At 45.4% G+C, this 13,602-nt stretch overlaps 1 protein-coding gene across 1 annotated transcript; it reads left to right on the top strand.

Annotated features, from left to right (window-relative positions):
* The first annotated feature begins 1,268 nt into the window (after positions 1-1,268).
* Positions 1,269-9,207, top strand: TMEM179 (transmembrane protein 179). Its single transcript, XM_054286748.1, has 4 exons — positions 1,269-1,788; positions 5,832-5,969; positions 7,480-7,558; positions 8,444-9,207. The coding sequence occupies exons 1-4, from the start codon at positions 1,487-1,489 to the stop codon at positions 8,621-8,623; spliced, it is 699 nt and encodes a 232-aa protein (XP_054142723.1). The 5' UTR covers positions 1,269-1,486; the 3' UTR covers positions 8,624-9,207.
* Positions 9,208-13,602: the final 4,395 nt, after the last annotated feature.

Here is a 13,602-nt window from a genome sequence, read left to right as displayed (position 1 = left end):
TATGTTTGGGGTCTCTGTCCCTCATCTGCTTCTCTAAACACTGCCTGGGAAGTGGCACAGTGATAAAATGAGCATAAACAGCCCTGGGATTGAGCAGTGATTTGAGACCTGCAGCTGATCTCAGACTGGATGTGGCTGGGAAATTAGATTAGGAAATTACTTTACCTGGAACTGGACATTAATTGTGATGTCTTGTGCTGGAGAGAGGATTCATGCCAAGATGGGAAAATGTGGGGATTGTGGGGAAACTATAACTTGAGGACAGTTTAATTGGGATTTTTGTGCCAGAGTGAGCTGAGCACAACTCACATTCCCCTTTTTGATGCCCTTTGCTTTCTGGCATCCTGGCCTTGCAGTTTTAGGCCCTACACCAGAGGGGCAGCTCTGGTGTCTTCCCAAGCATGGTATGGGGCAGGCAGCTGCTCGGCCCCAGGAATGAAATGCCATCTGTTCCTGCCGTGTATTGGACAGCAATGTTCCCTTCTTGTGCTGCTCTGTTCTCAGCTTGATGTCCAGCAGGAACCTGCTTAAGGCTTTTTTCTTTCAGCCCTGCTCCCCCTGCCAGCCAGGGGGTAACATAGCTGATCCCAACCCCAGGCAGCCCCTAAATGACACCAAGGCTCAAGAAACGTTATTCCAGTTCGGGTGAGCCTTTGCTCCCCTTGCAATAGCTTGGTAGGGGTGTGACAGCCTGGGTTAGGAACAAACCCACTGGGTCTGTAGGGGCTGGATGGAGTGGCTGTGCACCCTGTCTATTATTGCCGCCCTCTGAGGCTGCTGGCCAGATTTTTACAAACTTGGGTCGAAATTTCCTGGGATCCAGCAGCTAGGATGAGGCCAGTCAGCTGGTTTGGGGTATTTGTGTGTGTGTGATGGCAATCAACAGGGTGTTGACATCAGTGACATCAGTGTCCTGTGTCATTTGGGGGATCCCCCACTGACGGTCCCGGCCCTGCTGGAGACGCACGGACTGATTTAACCCCCTGGGCGCCAGAGGGTAGTGACAGCCAGATTTTCCCGAAGAGAAAGCACAACAGCTGCTCCTCTCTCCTCTCCCCTCTTCCCCTCCAAGCCCCGAAACCATTCACAGGGGCAGCTCGGGCTGAGGGCGAGGGAGCAGCCGTGTCCGGAGGAGGCATCGGACCGCACCGCAATCCATTGCATTACACTGCGCATCCTCCCTCCCTCCTTCCCTCCCCACCGCCTACTGCTGCAGCCTGCCTTCCTCCCTCCATCCCTCCATCCTCCCTGCTTCCCACCTCACATCGCTTCCTCCTGCATCCCTCCTTCCTGCATCCCTCCTCCAGCATCCCTCTCTCCACTCCTCCCTCCTGCATCCCTCCCTCCTACATCGGTCCCGCGTGTATCCCTCCTCCTGCATCCCTCCCTCCTGCATCCCTCTTTCCACCCCTCCCTCCTGCATCCCTCCTCCTCCATCCCTCTCTCCACCCTTCCCTCCTCCCTCTGCCTGCGCAGAGCCGCGGACATGGCGCTCAGCAATTTCCTCTTCGCTCAGTGCATCTGCTATTTCCTGGCCTTCCTCTTCAGCTTCATCGTGGTGGTGCCACTCTCCGAGAATGGCAACGACTTCCACGGCCGCTGCCTGCTCTTCACCGAGGGCATGTGGCTCAACGCCAACCTGACGGTGGAGCGGCAGCGCTTCACGGTGCAGGAGTGGGGGCCCGAGGCCGCCTGCCGCTTCAGCATCTTCACCGGGCTCCTGTCCCTGCTGCTGGCCACAGTGCAGGCCTGGAGGACCCTCTTCTTCCTCTGCAAAGGGCACGAGGAGTGAGTATCCCTGGGGATCATCAGCCCGTCCCTGCCACAGCCTGGGGCATGTGGGAGCAGCCCGGGGGTGAAGCTCTGGGGTTTTCACCATCCAGGTCATCAGGCTCCCCAGAGGGGTTTGGGGAGAGCTGGTGTATCACCCGTGTCTGTCTGTCTGTCTGTCACACACCAGGCACTCCCCCAGCCGTGTCCAGGGCCTTCACCATGGGATGCTCCCATGGGGTGAGGTGTCGGACCCACTGCTGTGCCCCCACTGCCCTTTGGCAGTCCAGTGTGGGCACCCAGCTGCAGTGGGCCTGGGAGGATTTGGGGGCTGTGGGGAGTGGGCCTGGGAGGATTTGGGGGCTGTGGGGAGTGGGCATGGGAGGATTTGGGGGCTGTGGGGTGATGCTGGAGGCTGAGGCTTGCAGGGGCCTCTTGACCACGGTCCCACAACACACCCGTGCCAAAGGAGGCCTCCCAGGTGGGCCCTGGGTGTGTGAAAAACCTTGAAACAACGTGGTTGTGTGTGGGGGGCCATGAGGGAGAAGTTGGTGCCTCCCCTCTCATTTTGCGCTCTCCCCTCTCATTTTGGTGCTGCTTTTGCTGTGTACATGGCAGCTACTGCAGACAACAACTATTGCTTGGTTACAGCATGAGAGCAGTGCTGAGAGCTCCTGCAGCAGCTTAGGGTGGCACTGAGGGCTGGCTCCTGTGTCACACAGCCAAGGGACAATCCCCTCCTGCAGCAGCTCAGGGTGGCACTGAGGGCTGGCTCCTGTGTCCCACAAACCAAGGGACAATCCTGCAGCAGTGTGGGGAAGGATTCCACAGCATCCCACCCCAGCAGGGGTACTCAGAGGCTTGGTGGGCCAGGCAGCAGCTCAGGAGCACTGTGATGTTTGAGAGGGCAGAGACCCTGGTGCAGGTAACCCAGGTGCTACAGGGCCAGGGCTGGACAATGCATTGGTGCCTGTCTAAACTAGGAAAATATTTTTCCCATGGTTTAGGAACCATGCCAAGGGTTAATCATTCCCATCCCGATCTATTTGGACTAGAGGTTTCTTGAGTTAAGGGGCTGTTACATCTGGGCTTGGTAACCCTGGTGACTGGGTAGCAGTGTTGTCTTTCTGGCTCTTTCCAACCACTCTCAACCTGTCTAATACTCAAACATGCTGCAGTAAGTGAGGACCAGAAACTTATTCCATATTAAAACATACCTTACACTAAATACAACCACAGAGTTCTTAATATCTATGAATTCAGCTTCCTCAGGTGATCCAATATCTGCAGAGGGTTAATTGAATCTCAGTGCTTTGCAGTCAGTGGTAGCTAATTTTTAGAAGAAACCAGCAGTGAAAACCCTGTTATGGTGACATTTGGATTAGATGTTTGGCCTGCTTCCAAAAGTGGCTTTTATCTTCAAAACTGTTGGGCAGGCCCCTGAAAAGTGTCCCTTTAGGAGCTCCTTCAGGGTCCTTTGGGAGTTGCATAGCACTGTTCAAATCTGCTCCAGGCAAGAAAGGCAGAGGGCTGTGGAGTGATGGGGAACAAAGACAAAGCAAGTTGGGATAATGAGATATCCACACAAGGCCACAGGATGGTACAACATGGCAAGATGCTTGGGAACAGCATTTTCTTGGTAAGAAGGAAAGTCTGTCCCGCTCCACATCAGCCACCATATGAAAAGCAGGCAGGCTCATGCTGTCCTGATTTTAGTCAGCCATTTTTTAATGGTTCAAATGGGTGCAAAACCATTTCTGTTTGGATGGAGAGATAAATGTGAGCTCCTCACCACCCATGATAATTGTCTGTTCTGATTAGAGGTAGTTGAGGAAGAGTCAGAATGCCATAACTGATGATCCTGTCGAGGAGGATCACTGCTCCTGGGCCAGCCAAGGCAGTCAGGGTTAGTTAGCACCCTTTGCATCTTCCATGTCCAATGGCTTTGAATGATTGCTCACAGATTATTTTCTAGCAGTTATGACTGCTAAAAAACCTTAAAAGAGTCTGAGCACCCCTTGCCTCAGCAGCCTGGGGCTCTTCAGCTCAGCTGAGGGGTAGAGGAACAACTCAGATACTTCATTGCTAGGATTGCAAAGCAACTTCAGGTGTAAACATTCATTATTAAAGGGCACTCACTCAATCTGCAATGCATAGCTTGAAGTTCTAATCTAAGGAGGAAAAAATCAGGTAATCTAGAGATCCAAATAAGCAGAATGTCAGGATGCCCTGGCCCTGGTGATGGTTTTTCTTGCCAGATGCAAATCAGGTGCAAGGCTGGGCCCTGCTTTGTCAGTGGAAAGTCAGATCCTGGACCATGGAACCTCTCTTGCTGCAGGGTAGGAAACAGAGGGAGAACTGCAGATCCTGGGCTCTGATGACCCACTGAATAGTCCTGGTAACTGCTCCTTCTTTAGAGCTGTTACTAATTCTGGTGCCACTTCTGTTTTAAAACAACTCTGTTTTATTCTGTGTGAACAGCTCAAGTCTTTTCTGCCTCCCAGGCCAGCATTCTATGCTAAGGTGCACACAGAGGATATGACCTGACTTCAGCAATGCTTGGGATGAAATCCAGGCTAGGTGTGAAGTCAGGGCAGAGAACATGCAGAATTCTGGAATCTCACAGCAGCTCTCACTGTGTGGCTGACCCCAGCACACAGCAGAGCTGAGCTGATCTACTTCACCAAGCCCAGCTAAGCCAGAGCAGGATTCAGCTTATTGTTCATCCAGAAGTCAGGTGTCCTGGCATCCGGCACCCATTACAGTCTATAGGGTGGTTTATTTCACTTTTCTATCAGTCTTGGGGTGGAACAACTGTTACTTTGGAGAGAGCCTAGACAGTCCCTCTAGGGCCTCATCAGCCCAGAGCAAACATCCTAACTCTGCTGATAATTGCTTCCTCATCTCATTTTAAAGAAGCTCTCCTGAGGTCACAAGTGTATCATGTATAACCTATAGAAATTAGGATTGTCCAGCCCAGAACCTTCCAGGACTCAGGCACTCATTTAAAAAGCCTCTTGGCTTTTCATTTGATGAGCAACCAGGGAAAAGAAGAGACTGAGGTTTTTTTTCTTCTCTGGGATAAGTAGATTCATTCTATCACCAGCACAATGAGTGGCACTGGTGAGAAATTTGTCATATTCACCTTTACTGAATAGGTTGACCTGCCTCCTGGAGCTGCCAGTCTTTCCCCAACCTGGAGCAGATGTCCAGTTTTTACATAATGTCACATTCCAAGGTGTCCTATTCTAAACAGCCACTTAGAGAAGTTTCAAGTAGAGAAGGGCTTTGCCAGGTGACTGGGATTAGAAACTTTTCACAGCTAAAATTCAGGTGAAGAGTTAAAGAGTGAAGATAAGAGAGTGATTCCATGGCTTTATGGGAAATCTGTAAGCATCCCACCCATCCCAGTCCAAACACTGCACGTGCGCAGGGCAGGCCCTGCTGCTGGGGCAGATTTAATGGGGCTGAGATGATAAGTTGATATTCTGCTGGCAGACACAGCATACTGACACCAAAGCCAGAGAAATCCTGGGAGAATCTGGCCTGCTCTGCAAATTGCCCATAAAACTGAGATTCGTGTCCTATGATGGCAGTACCTTGTGTTACATTGCTTAGAGTGATTATAGCTATCAGTTCTGTGTTTTTTATTTTTCGTTTCCCTCTTCTAAGCAATTTTTGTCCCAATTATCACTTAAGTAATGAAATAATTTTAGCTGCAGTTGCTACATAATTTGAGCTAATGACATTTATTTTAACAATGGTGATTTTAATCATTACAGCTAATGAAAGCCACATTGTGTATGAACAATCACCACTCATTATACAAAGCCACATCTTCTTATGTTTAAAAAAGAAATCAAAATCAAAAGCATTTGCAAGTGAAGGTAATGTGACTCAAAATCGAGCCCATAGTGTTTCAATGTATTAGGTGTTGTTAATTAAAGATGTGTTTTAAATGGAAACTGATATCTTTGAGCCCACTCTGTGCTGCTTACAGAGACTGCTGATGTTGTGTTTCAGCTGTTTATGAGTTACATTTTTCTTCCCTTTTATTACAGCTCTTTCTTTTACGCCTTCCTGAATCTGCTGATCAGCGCCTTTGTGGTGTTCATCACATTTATTGCCAGCACTATAGTGAGTGTAGGATTTAACATGTGGTGTGATGCAATTACTGAAAAAGGAAGCATGCCAAATAGGTTAGTATTGAAGAATACATTTTATTCCTTTTATTTTTTTTTTCAAATAGGCACAATTGAGCTGTGCTGTTACAAAGTGTAGTTATTACACGCAAGGTGAGCAACGGGGAGAAGGCATCTGTAATATGAAAATCCAGTTTTTTCATGTGGAACAAAACATAGCAAATCAAACTTCTTTTTGTTTGTTTATTTAGAAGCCCACAAAGAAAAGTGTGTTTCCATCATATTTTGTGGTCATGATCACATGAAAAACAAATCCATTGTGTTAAATTTTTTTGTTTCCAAAGGAATGCTCGACTTAAGAGTTTTTCTAAGAATGGGGGGAGTGTGGCCTTGTGAGCAGGGCAGGGGGCTGGGGGCCAGGATTCCTGGCTTGCAATCTTGGTTCTGCCCCCAGCCCACTGTGTGACACCAGGCAAGTCATGTATCCTGCCTGTGCCACAGCTCATCATCAGACAAAACATTTGGGGTAGAGTTCCTTGCCTTGTAGTGATGCTGTGGATGCCCTGAGAGCCACAGGATGGAAAGCACTTTGTAAGTGCCAAGTACAGATGGCTGATGCTTTGTTGCAGTCACAAAATGTACAGCTCCTAAAATGGTCCCCTGTATCCCACAATGCTTATGCTCCTTATAGGGAACATGCTAAGTTGAGGAAGATTTGCTCCTGTCAAACAAATAATGATGAAAAGAGAGGAAAATGTGACATTTTATGTCATATGATATTGAATAAATGTACTACTTGAAGCATACATTTATGTTGCTGCACATTGTCATATGTTGTAAAATGCCATAGTGAATGTTCTGTTTAGGGCTGCAACGATTAATCGAATTACTCGAATATTCGGTTAAAAATTCAATTACAAAAGCATCTAATCGAATATTCGGGTAAGAACCCGAGATGACCGACAGCACTGAAAAGGAGAGAGAAGAGGCTGCAGAAATCAACCAAGAGGTAGAATGACAACCTCAAAATCCTGGGATATTTTTCACACCAATAATGGTCCAAGTTATTTGTAAAATCTGTAGGCAGCCCCTATCTTACCATCAGAGTATCGTCTCCTTGCTGGAGCATCCGAAACAAAAACACAATTCCTTCTTCTGAGGCTTTTCCTGATGAAGTCAAAAGGTAACAGAGGATCATACACTTTGTTTCATTGAGGGGTGAAACAACCAACCTGGGGTGATGCCAGGGGCAAATCTGTGGGAGGTGAGGGGGCAGTGGGAAAGAGGGTTTAAGGATGCTGTTCATAATAACTATCACAATTCCACTTATGAAAGATTTGTGTTATCACTTACATGATTTTTTTTTGTAAAAGAAAGCAATTCTTAGTTTTAGAGAAGATCAGCAAACAACCTGATGATTGCAATAACTTAATCATCCTTTAATATAATGTGCCATTGTGACTGTTCAAAATACATTTAATATGTGTTTTCATTTTATATTTGGTTTACCTAAAATATTTTAAATGTTTTTCTTTTGTTTTTCCCTTCCAAATGCCTTTCTGGGTAGCTGTGAAGAATTGCAGGATATAGATCTTGAGCTGAACTTGGAAAACTCTGCTTTCTATGACCAATTTGCTATTGCACAGGTAGGTCAGACTAAGTCATGGTTCTATTCCAGTTAATTTGCCATTTGCTTATTGACCTGGGATTGCTGGAGCTGAGCTACCATTCTCAGAAATCAATGGGAATGTTTCCACAGACTTCAGTAAGTGCTGAATCAGAATGGGCACATTTGCCTTTTAAATTCAAAATAGACAGTTTTGAATACAGATATGTCAAAGCTTCTCCCTACCACTGATCTTGTTCATCATGACAGAAAACTCATTGTTCATCCAAAGGATCAGGTCTGCAAAAGTTGCAGCACTCAGGTGTCCTGGATCTCCTCATTACTGTTCAAAATAACTTCTGGCCTGCACCACACTGTGGGGTTCCTAGTTTTGCCTTCCTGGACTTTGACTGAGATCACCTAACCTGTATAAATTGACCATTGAAAATAAGCAAAGATTTATTCATTCAGATAGGGCTCTTTTCTGATGGATCCATGAGAATTAGACCCCTAAGGCTGTCAGACCTTTCTATTGATTATTCTAGCTCCAAGTCAATGATCAGCCAGTGAACACTGGGACATGAGCACATACTAATTTTGCAGGGATGACAGGCCTTACAAAAGCTTATGTTGTCCCACATGGACAGAGGCATTAGCCTGCCTGGAACATTCCTTGAAGGTAGCCCTGCCTCTTGGGCATGAGCCAGTTTTTTGTCTTTGTTGCCAACATTGGCTTCTAGATGCCCAGCTCAGGCATAACTGCATTTAGGAATGAAATATGCCATAAAAGTGACTGCTTTGTATGAAAAACCCAGCACCTCCCTGGATTTGGCATGACTCCATGGATTTTGCATAATCACCTGGACAGCTGACTTTGTTTCCACAATACTGTCCTGACCTCTTTATGATTCCTTTCCTTCTCCAGTTTGGTCTCTGGGCTGCCTGGCTGACCTGGCTGGCAATTACCATCCTGGCTTTCCTGAAGGTTTATCACAACTACAGGCAGGAGGATCTGCTAGACAGCCTGATCCATGAGAAGGAGCTGCTGCTAGGAAGATCCCCTTCACGATCCTCTTTGCAAGATGACAAAAGTGGCATGATCTAAAGTGTAAGCAAATTTCCAGGGCAGGATCTACATTTTATTATTCAGTAATGTGAGCTGAAGTTGAGTCAGGGTATTGAGTGTGTGAGATCTTTTCTTTTCCTGAAATGAAACGTAATTGTGAATTACTCACTTCCCCCATGAGAAATTGTTGTCAGAAATACTGATATTAAGATAAAGAGAATGAACTGCTCTATGTGCCTGTGGCACAGCAAAATTTCTGTCCTGTGCAGGCAAAATTTGTAACCTGCCCTTGTCAGCTGAGCTCCCACGTGCCATCGCTGGCTTTTGGGACAGGGGCCATTTCTGAGGACTGAGCTGGCAAGACCAGGCTACAGCATTCAGGCTATTTTTTCAAACCATTCTTCAACAATAGATGTAACTGGAGCTGCATTCAGTCCCCCCTCTCTCCCTCTCCTCCCTTTTGCCAGTGGAGCTGCCCCTTGTGGTGTTTTTATCCTGGGAAGCTGCAGCTCTGGTTTGGGGGCTCTCGCTGTCTCTGCTTTTGCTGTGTGTGGATGCAGTGCTGACAAACATGTTGCTCCTGCTCTGATTTTATTTCAAACATAGAGACCTGTGTTCCAGACTTGATACAGTGTTAATGAATTCCATGAAACCTGTGTATTATTATAGCACCTGTCCAAAACTGTGTATAATATAGAAGGATGAAGGAGAACATTTTTTTCTGGTTGTGGCTTTGTTTCTTCTTAGATTTTGGCATGAGCAGCATTTATTATGACTCCTGAAGTGAACTGTAGCTAGAAATTGCTGAAGCTTGCATACTAAGAAATTAAGCTGACTAGATAGTATTAATGCTTGTGCATTTATTAATGTAACTTGGTCCCTAACATTGTACACTATTCTGTTTTGAATATTAGAATTTATTTGTGATATTTATTTCATATAGGGTGTGCAAAATTACTGTAAGCATTTGCATTGTAGGTTTCTATATATAAACATAGCAAGGAGTTCAAAGAGCTCAGTTATTTTATTGATAGTTCAGTGCTGAATGGGTCCATTCTCCCCACTCATGGGCAGGAGTTCCAGGGCAGATAAATTTTGCTGTGAAAAGGATGAAGAATTGCTGTTTACACAAAGCTCACTGGTGACTGTGTTGTTGCTTTCAGTTTTATTTGGCCAGTGCTTCAACAAATCAGGTGGATTGTTGAGATCAGAGGTAGCTCTGATAATTAAGAAGAGTCACTCAGAGGAGTGTGGGATTTGCATGGCAGAGAAGTAAAGCTGGGCTAGGATTAAGCATTTATCCCCAGGTACCATTGCACAGAAGGCCCCAGATCAGCAGAAAACTTAAGCAAACAACTAAGTTTGGACTGAAGATTTTTTGGGAATATGCTGACACTGCCTGTGGTACCTGTGTTTGAGTTGAGACTGAATTTATTGTAACAGAAGTGCAAACCACACATGATTATATGACCTGGTAAATCAGAATGAGGCGAGAGAGGACATTAGGCTTCTCCCACATCAGAGCTCAAGCCTGGGGTTAGCACAACCATGCAGATTTACTGTTGGCTTCTAGGGAGTCTCTGATGCCTAGTTAAGTACCATCTTAAGCATTTCATTGAAGCAGAATTTCATGTCATGACAAATCCCTCAATTATTAAGCATTTTAGGGCATAAAATCTGACATTGTATTTAAGTGCCAAAATGTTCTCATAGGTTTAGAGAAAAAACCCTCCATGGGCCCTAAGCAGTAATCCAGCCCTGTGAACATTGCCTAGAGCCCCAGCTGAACACTGCTTATAGCCACAGCTCTCTGTAGAGAGGCCTTGTTCTTCAGCATGATTTCTGCCCACAAGAGAATGCAATTCCTCTGAAAGCTTTGCAGCAGTGGTTTTTTTTTTTTTTTAATTTATTTTATCTGGGAGTTGACATCAGAGGAGGACTCCTGGAGAGGGAATCAGAGATCAAGTTAATTAATGCCAATTCAAAATTCAGATATCAGGACTGTCAGAGTGCCTTTTTAAAAATTCATTTGGTCTAATAGTTTGGATATTAAGAAAAGTCTCTTCACTGAAAGAGTTGTCAAGCATTGGAACAGGCTGCCCAGGGAAGTGGTGGTAGTCACCATCCCTGGGTGTGTTTAAAGGAAAGGTGGATGTGGCACTGGGGGACATGGTTTAGTGGTGGCCTTGGCAGTGCCAGGTTAATGGTTTGACTGGATGATCCTAGAGGTCTTTTTCAACCTAAATTACTCTGTCTCTAGTAGGAGATACACTCTTGCAAGTACCTCAGTCCCTTGCCAAGGAATGACCTTTCTCATACCCTGAAGAAGAGCTCGGGTCTTGTAAGTTAGCCTGTTTTCCCAACTGTTTTTCCAACTGTAAAAGGCAGTCTCACTTTCACTCAGCAGTGATGTCTCTTGCCACAAATTACTTCAGTGCACGCCTTACTCCTTGTGTGGAACCATGATGCTGCTTTGTAGAATATATTTATGAATATGTCAAATCAGACTTAGGCTGAAGTGAGGGGTGGGTTGAGACCACTGTTGCTGGTGTTGCCTGAGGGTTTGAAGAACCACGAGGCAGAAGATAACAAGTTGCTCTGAGGTACCAGGGCCCAAACCTTCTCTCTGCTTCTGAAAGAGAGGATGCTGCTTGTGGGCAAGGCTGTCTGGAGCTCATGCTCTCTTCTACCTCTCCTGTCCCAAGGTCTTTTTCCTCCTTTCCACTTCCATGGGAAGCAGCAAACACTGACCTGGGTTTGGAGTTGCCATGCGAAATGGAAAGAGGCTGAAGCTCTCCTCTGAGTCCCATGTGAATGGGGCTGTTTTTCACAGCTTTCCCATGTCAGTCTGTTTTTCACAGCTTCCCTGCCTTGGCCAGGTGGGGTGAGGCTGATTCCCCCTGGCAAGATCAGTGATGCTTAAAAGCAGAGCTGTTTTTGATGGAAGCCCCTGTGTGAGTCAGAAGGCCGAGCATGTAGTGAGAAGGCTGACCCAAAGGGAGGAAGGGTATCCTGCAACTCCCAGTTTTTGGACACACTTGGTGTTTTTTATTTGCACTAAGTTTTCTGCAACCTCTTCTCCTAAAGCTTAGGCACTCATGCCAAGCTGGTGATGCCAAGCTGGAAATGTGTAAGAATTGCGGTGTGATTTATGCACACATCCACACCTACCTGTGGTATAATTTATGCACACATCCATACCTACCTGTGGTATAATTTATGCACACATCCATACCTACCTGTGGTGTAATTTATGCACACACACATACCTACCTGTGCTCTCTCTCATGCACTTCTCTCTTTTGTACATTTCTGATGCCTGATTTTAGTCATCCATTGCACACCAGCACATCACAGGGCTGAGTCAAATTTTGCATTTCTGTGACATTTCAATACCTTTAATTTGCCATGTCCAAAGGCAGGGAACACTCTAGCAAGAGTTGTATTCAAAGAACTAGAACACTGTATGGAACTTATTTATGGAACTGTATTTATTTATTTATTTATTGTCACATGGTGCAAGGGGAAAAAGCTTTGTGGCCTTTCCAAGGCACTGGGCTGTTGCCACACTATTACTCTGTTGTACCAAATAAATTTTCTGGCTACCATCTGTGGTTAAATTCCCCACCAATTCCCTGCCAACAGTCCTCATTGGGCTGGGAGAATCTGAGCTAACAAGTATCATCTGAGCTTTTAGACTAATGCTGTTTCTTATTATTTTTTATAATGGAGAAACAATTGGAGCCATCTTTGGGAAAAGAACTTCCTCATGAGTGCATTCATGCTCAAAACATCTCATACCACTAACTCATGAGGCATCTTTCAGCTGGGAAATTTCAGTGGGAATCACAAAAATAAGAGCATGATGATTTACTGTAAAAACTGAAGGACACATTCATACTATAGCAGTGATTCTATGGTCTCTTAAAAATGGAGGTGTTATAGTAACCAGTGATGGATGATTGAGTCTACAGACCTTGTCATGAAAGCATTCTCTGTGTATGTACAATGTACACAGATAAATGCCAGTTCCACTGCTCTTCTGTGATGTGGATACAGGCTCTTCTCTGAACATGCAACTTTGGCTGGAGTAGTTGTTAGAATGCCTTAAGTGTCTACATTTCCTTTTACTCAGCACTGGCACTTGTGCAATGACAATGAAAAAAATGACAATGGTTATCATGATACCCAGAGGTGGAATTGATGTGGGCAGAGTAGGAAAGCACTGGCCAATGCATAACCTGCCAAAGGCTGAGATGAGTTTCTAATGCAGGTTTGCAGATGTTTTAATTCCTCCCTTTTATTTGAGTAACATCCTGCTGCTAGCCTAAATTAGTCCAGGTGGGAACAGAGTCAGATTTCCCTTCAAGGCCTTCACTCCCCAGTATGGAACACTGCTGATTTAACCTGTGTAGTGTTCAGGATGGAAGCAGAGTTGCAAGGAAGAGGAGCTGACACTTTACAGTCATGTTGCACACAAACCTGGTATTGGGTGTATGTGGGTTTTGTCATCTCCCTTTTTCAAAGCCTTCTCAAACATATTGCATGTAAAATCACTTTTACCATTTAAATTGCGACTTTAGCAAAAATCCAGGCAGTAATTTATACTGGAAAGACTGTCAGTACCTTGTGAAAAACCAATCTGGATTATGGCAAAACTTTTGGGTTTTTTTCTGTATCAGTGACCTGAGTATCCTTGAGTGCATGAGCATCCTGGCTGTGTCCAGATCCTAAACCTGTGCCTCAGACCATTTCCTTTGCTGATGGAAAGAGCCCATTTTTATCTCTTGGAATGTTTGCTTAGGAGACCACAAATATCCTTTCCTTCTGGTTAGGCAGTCTGGGAAAAGAGGAAGGCTTTACCTGCAGTGACAAAATGCTCATGTAACTTCTTAAGCCCAGAAATTGTTTTCAAACTATTTCTGTTCGTGGCACTAGTGCCTTGAATTACATATTTCTATTTTTGTCCTCCATAAGAAGGACGAAAACTATCCTGAGTTGTATTTTAGTACTCACAT

The sequence above is a fragment of the Melozone crissalis genome, unplaced genomic scaffold (genome assembly GCF_028551555.1).
Source record: "Melozone crissalis strain CALT ecotype California unplaced genomic scaffold, PUWL_Pcris_2 ptg000056l_1, whole genome shotgun sequence".
Taxonomy (NCBI): domain Eukaryota; kingdom Metazoa; phylum Chordata; class Aves; order Passeriformes; family Passerellidae; genus Melozone; species Melozone crissalis.
This window is presented reverse-complemented; position numbering and strand designations above follow the sequence as displayed.

What these genes read in the sequence shown, in the direction of transcription:
- TMEM179 (XM_054286748.1), top strand. Translation starts at nt 1,487, where the DNA reads ATGGCGCTCAGCAATTTCCTCTTCGCTCAGTGCATCTGCTATTTCCTG. An exon ending in CTCTGCAAAGGGCACGAGGA is followed by an intron (nt 1,789 to 5,831) that starts GTGAGTATCCCT and finishes CTTTTATTACAG; the next exon opens with CTCTTTCTTTTACGCCTTCC. An exon ending in ACCAATTTGCTATTGCACAG is followed by an intron (nt 7,559 to 8,443) that starts GTAGGTCAGACT and finishes TTCCTTCTCCAG; the next exon opens with TTTGGTCTCTGGGCTGCCTG.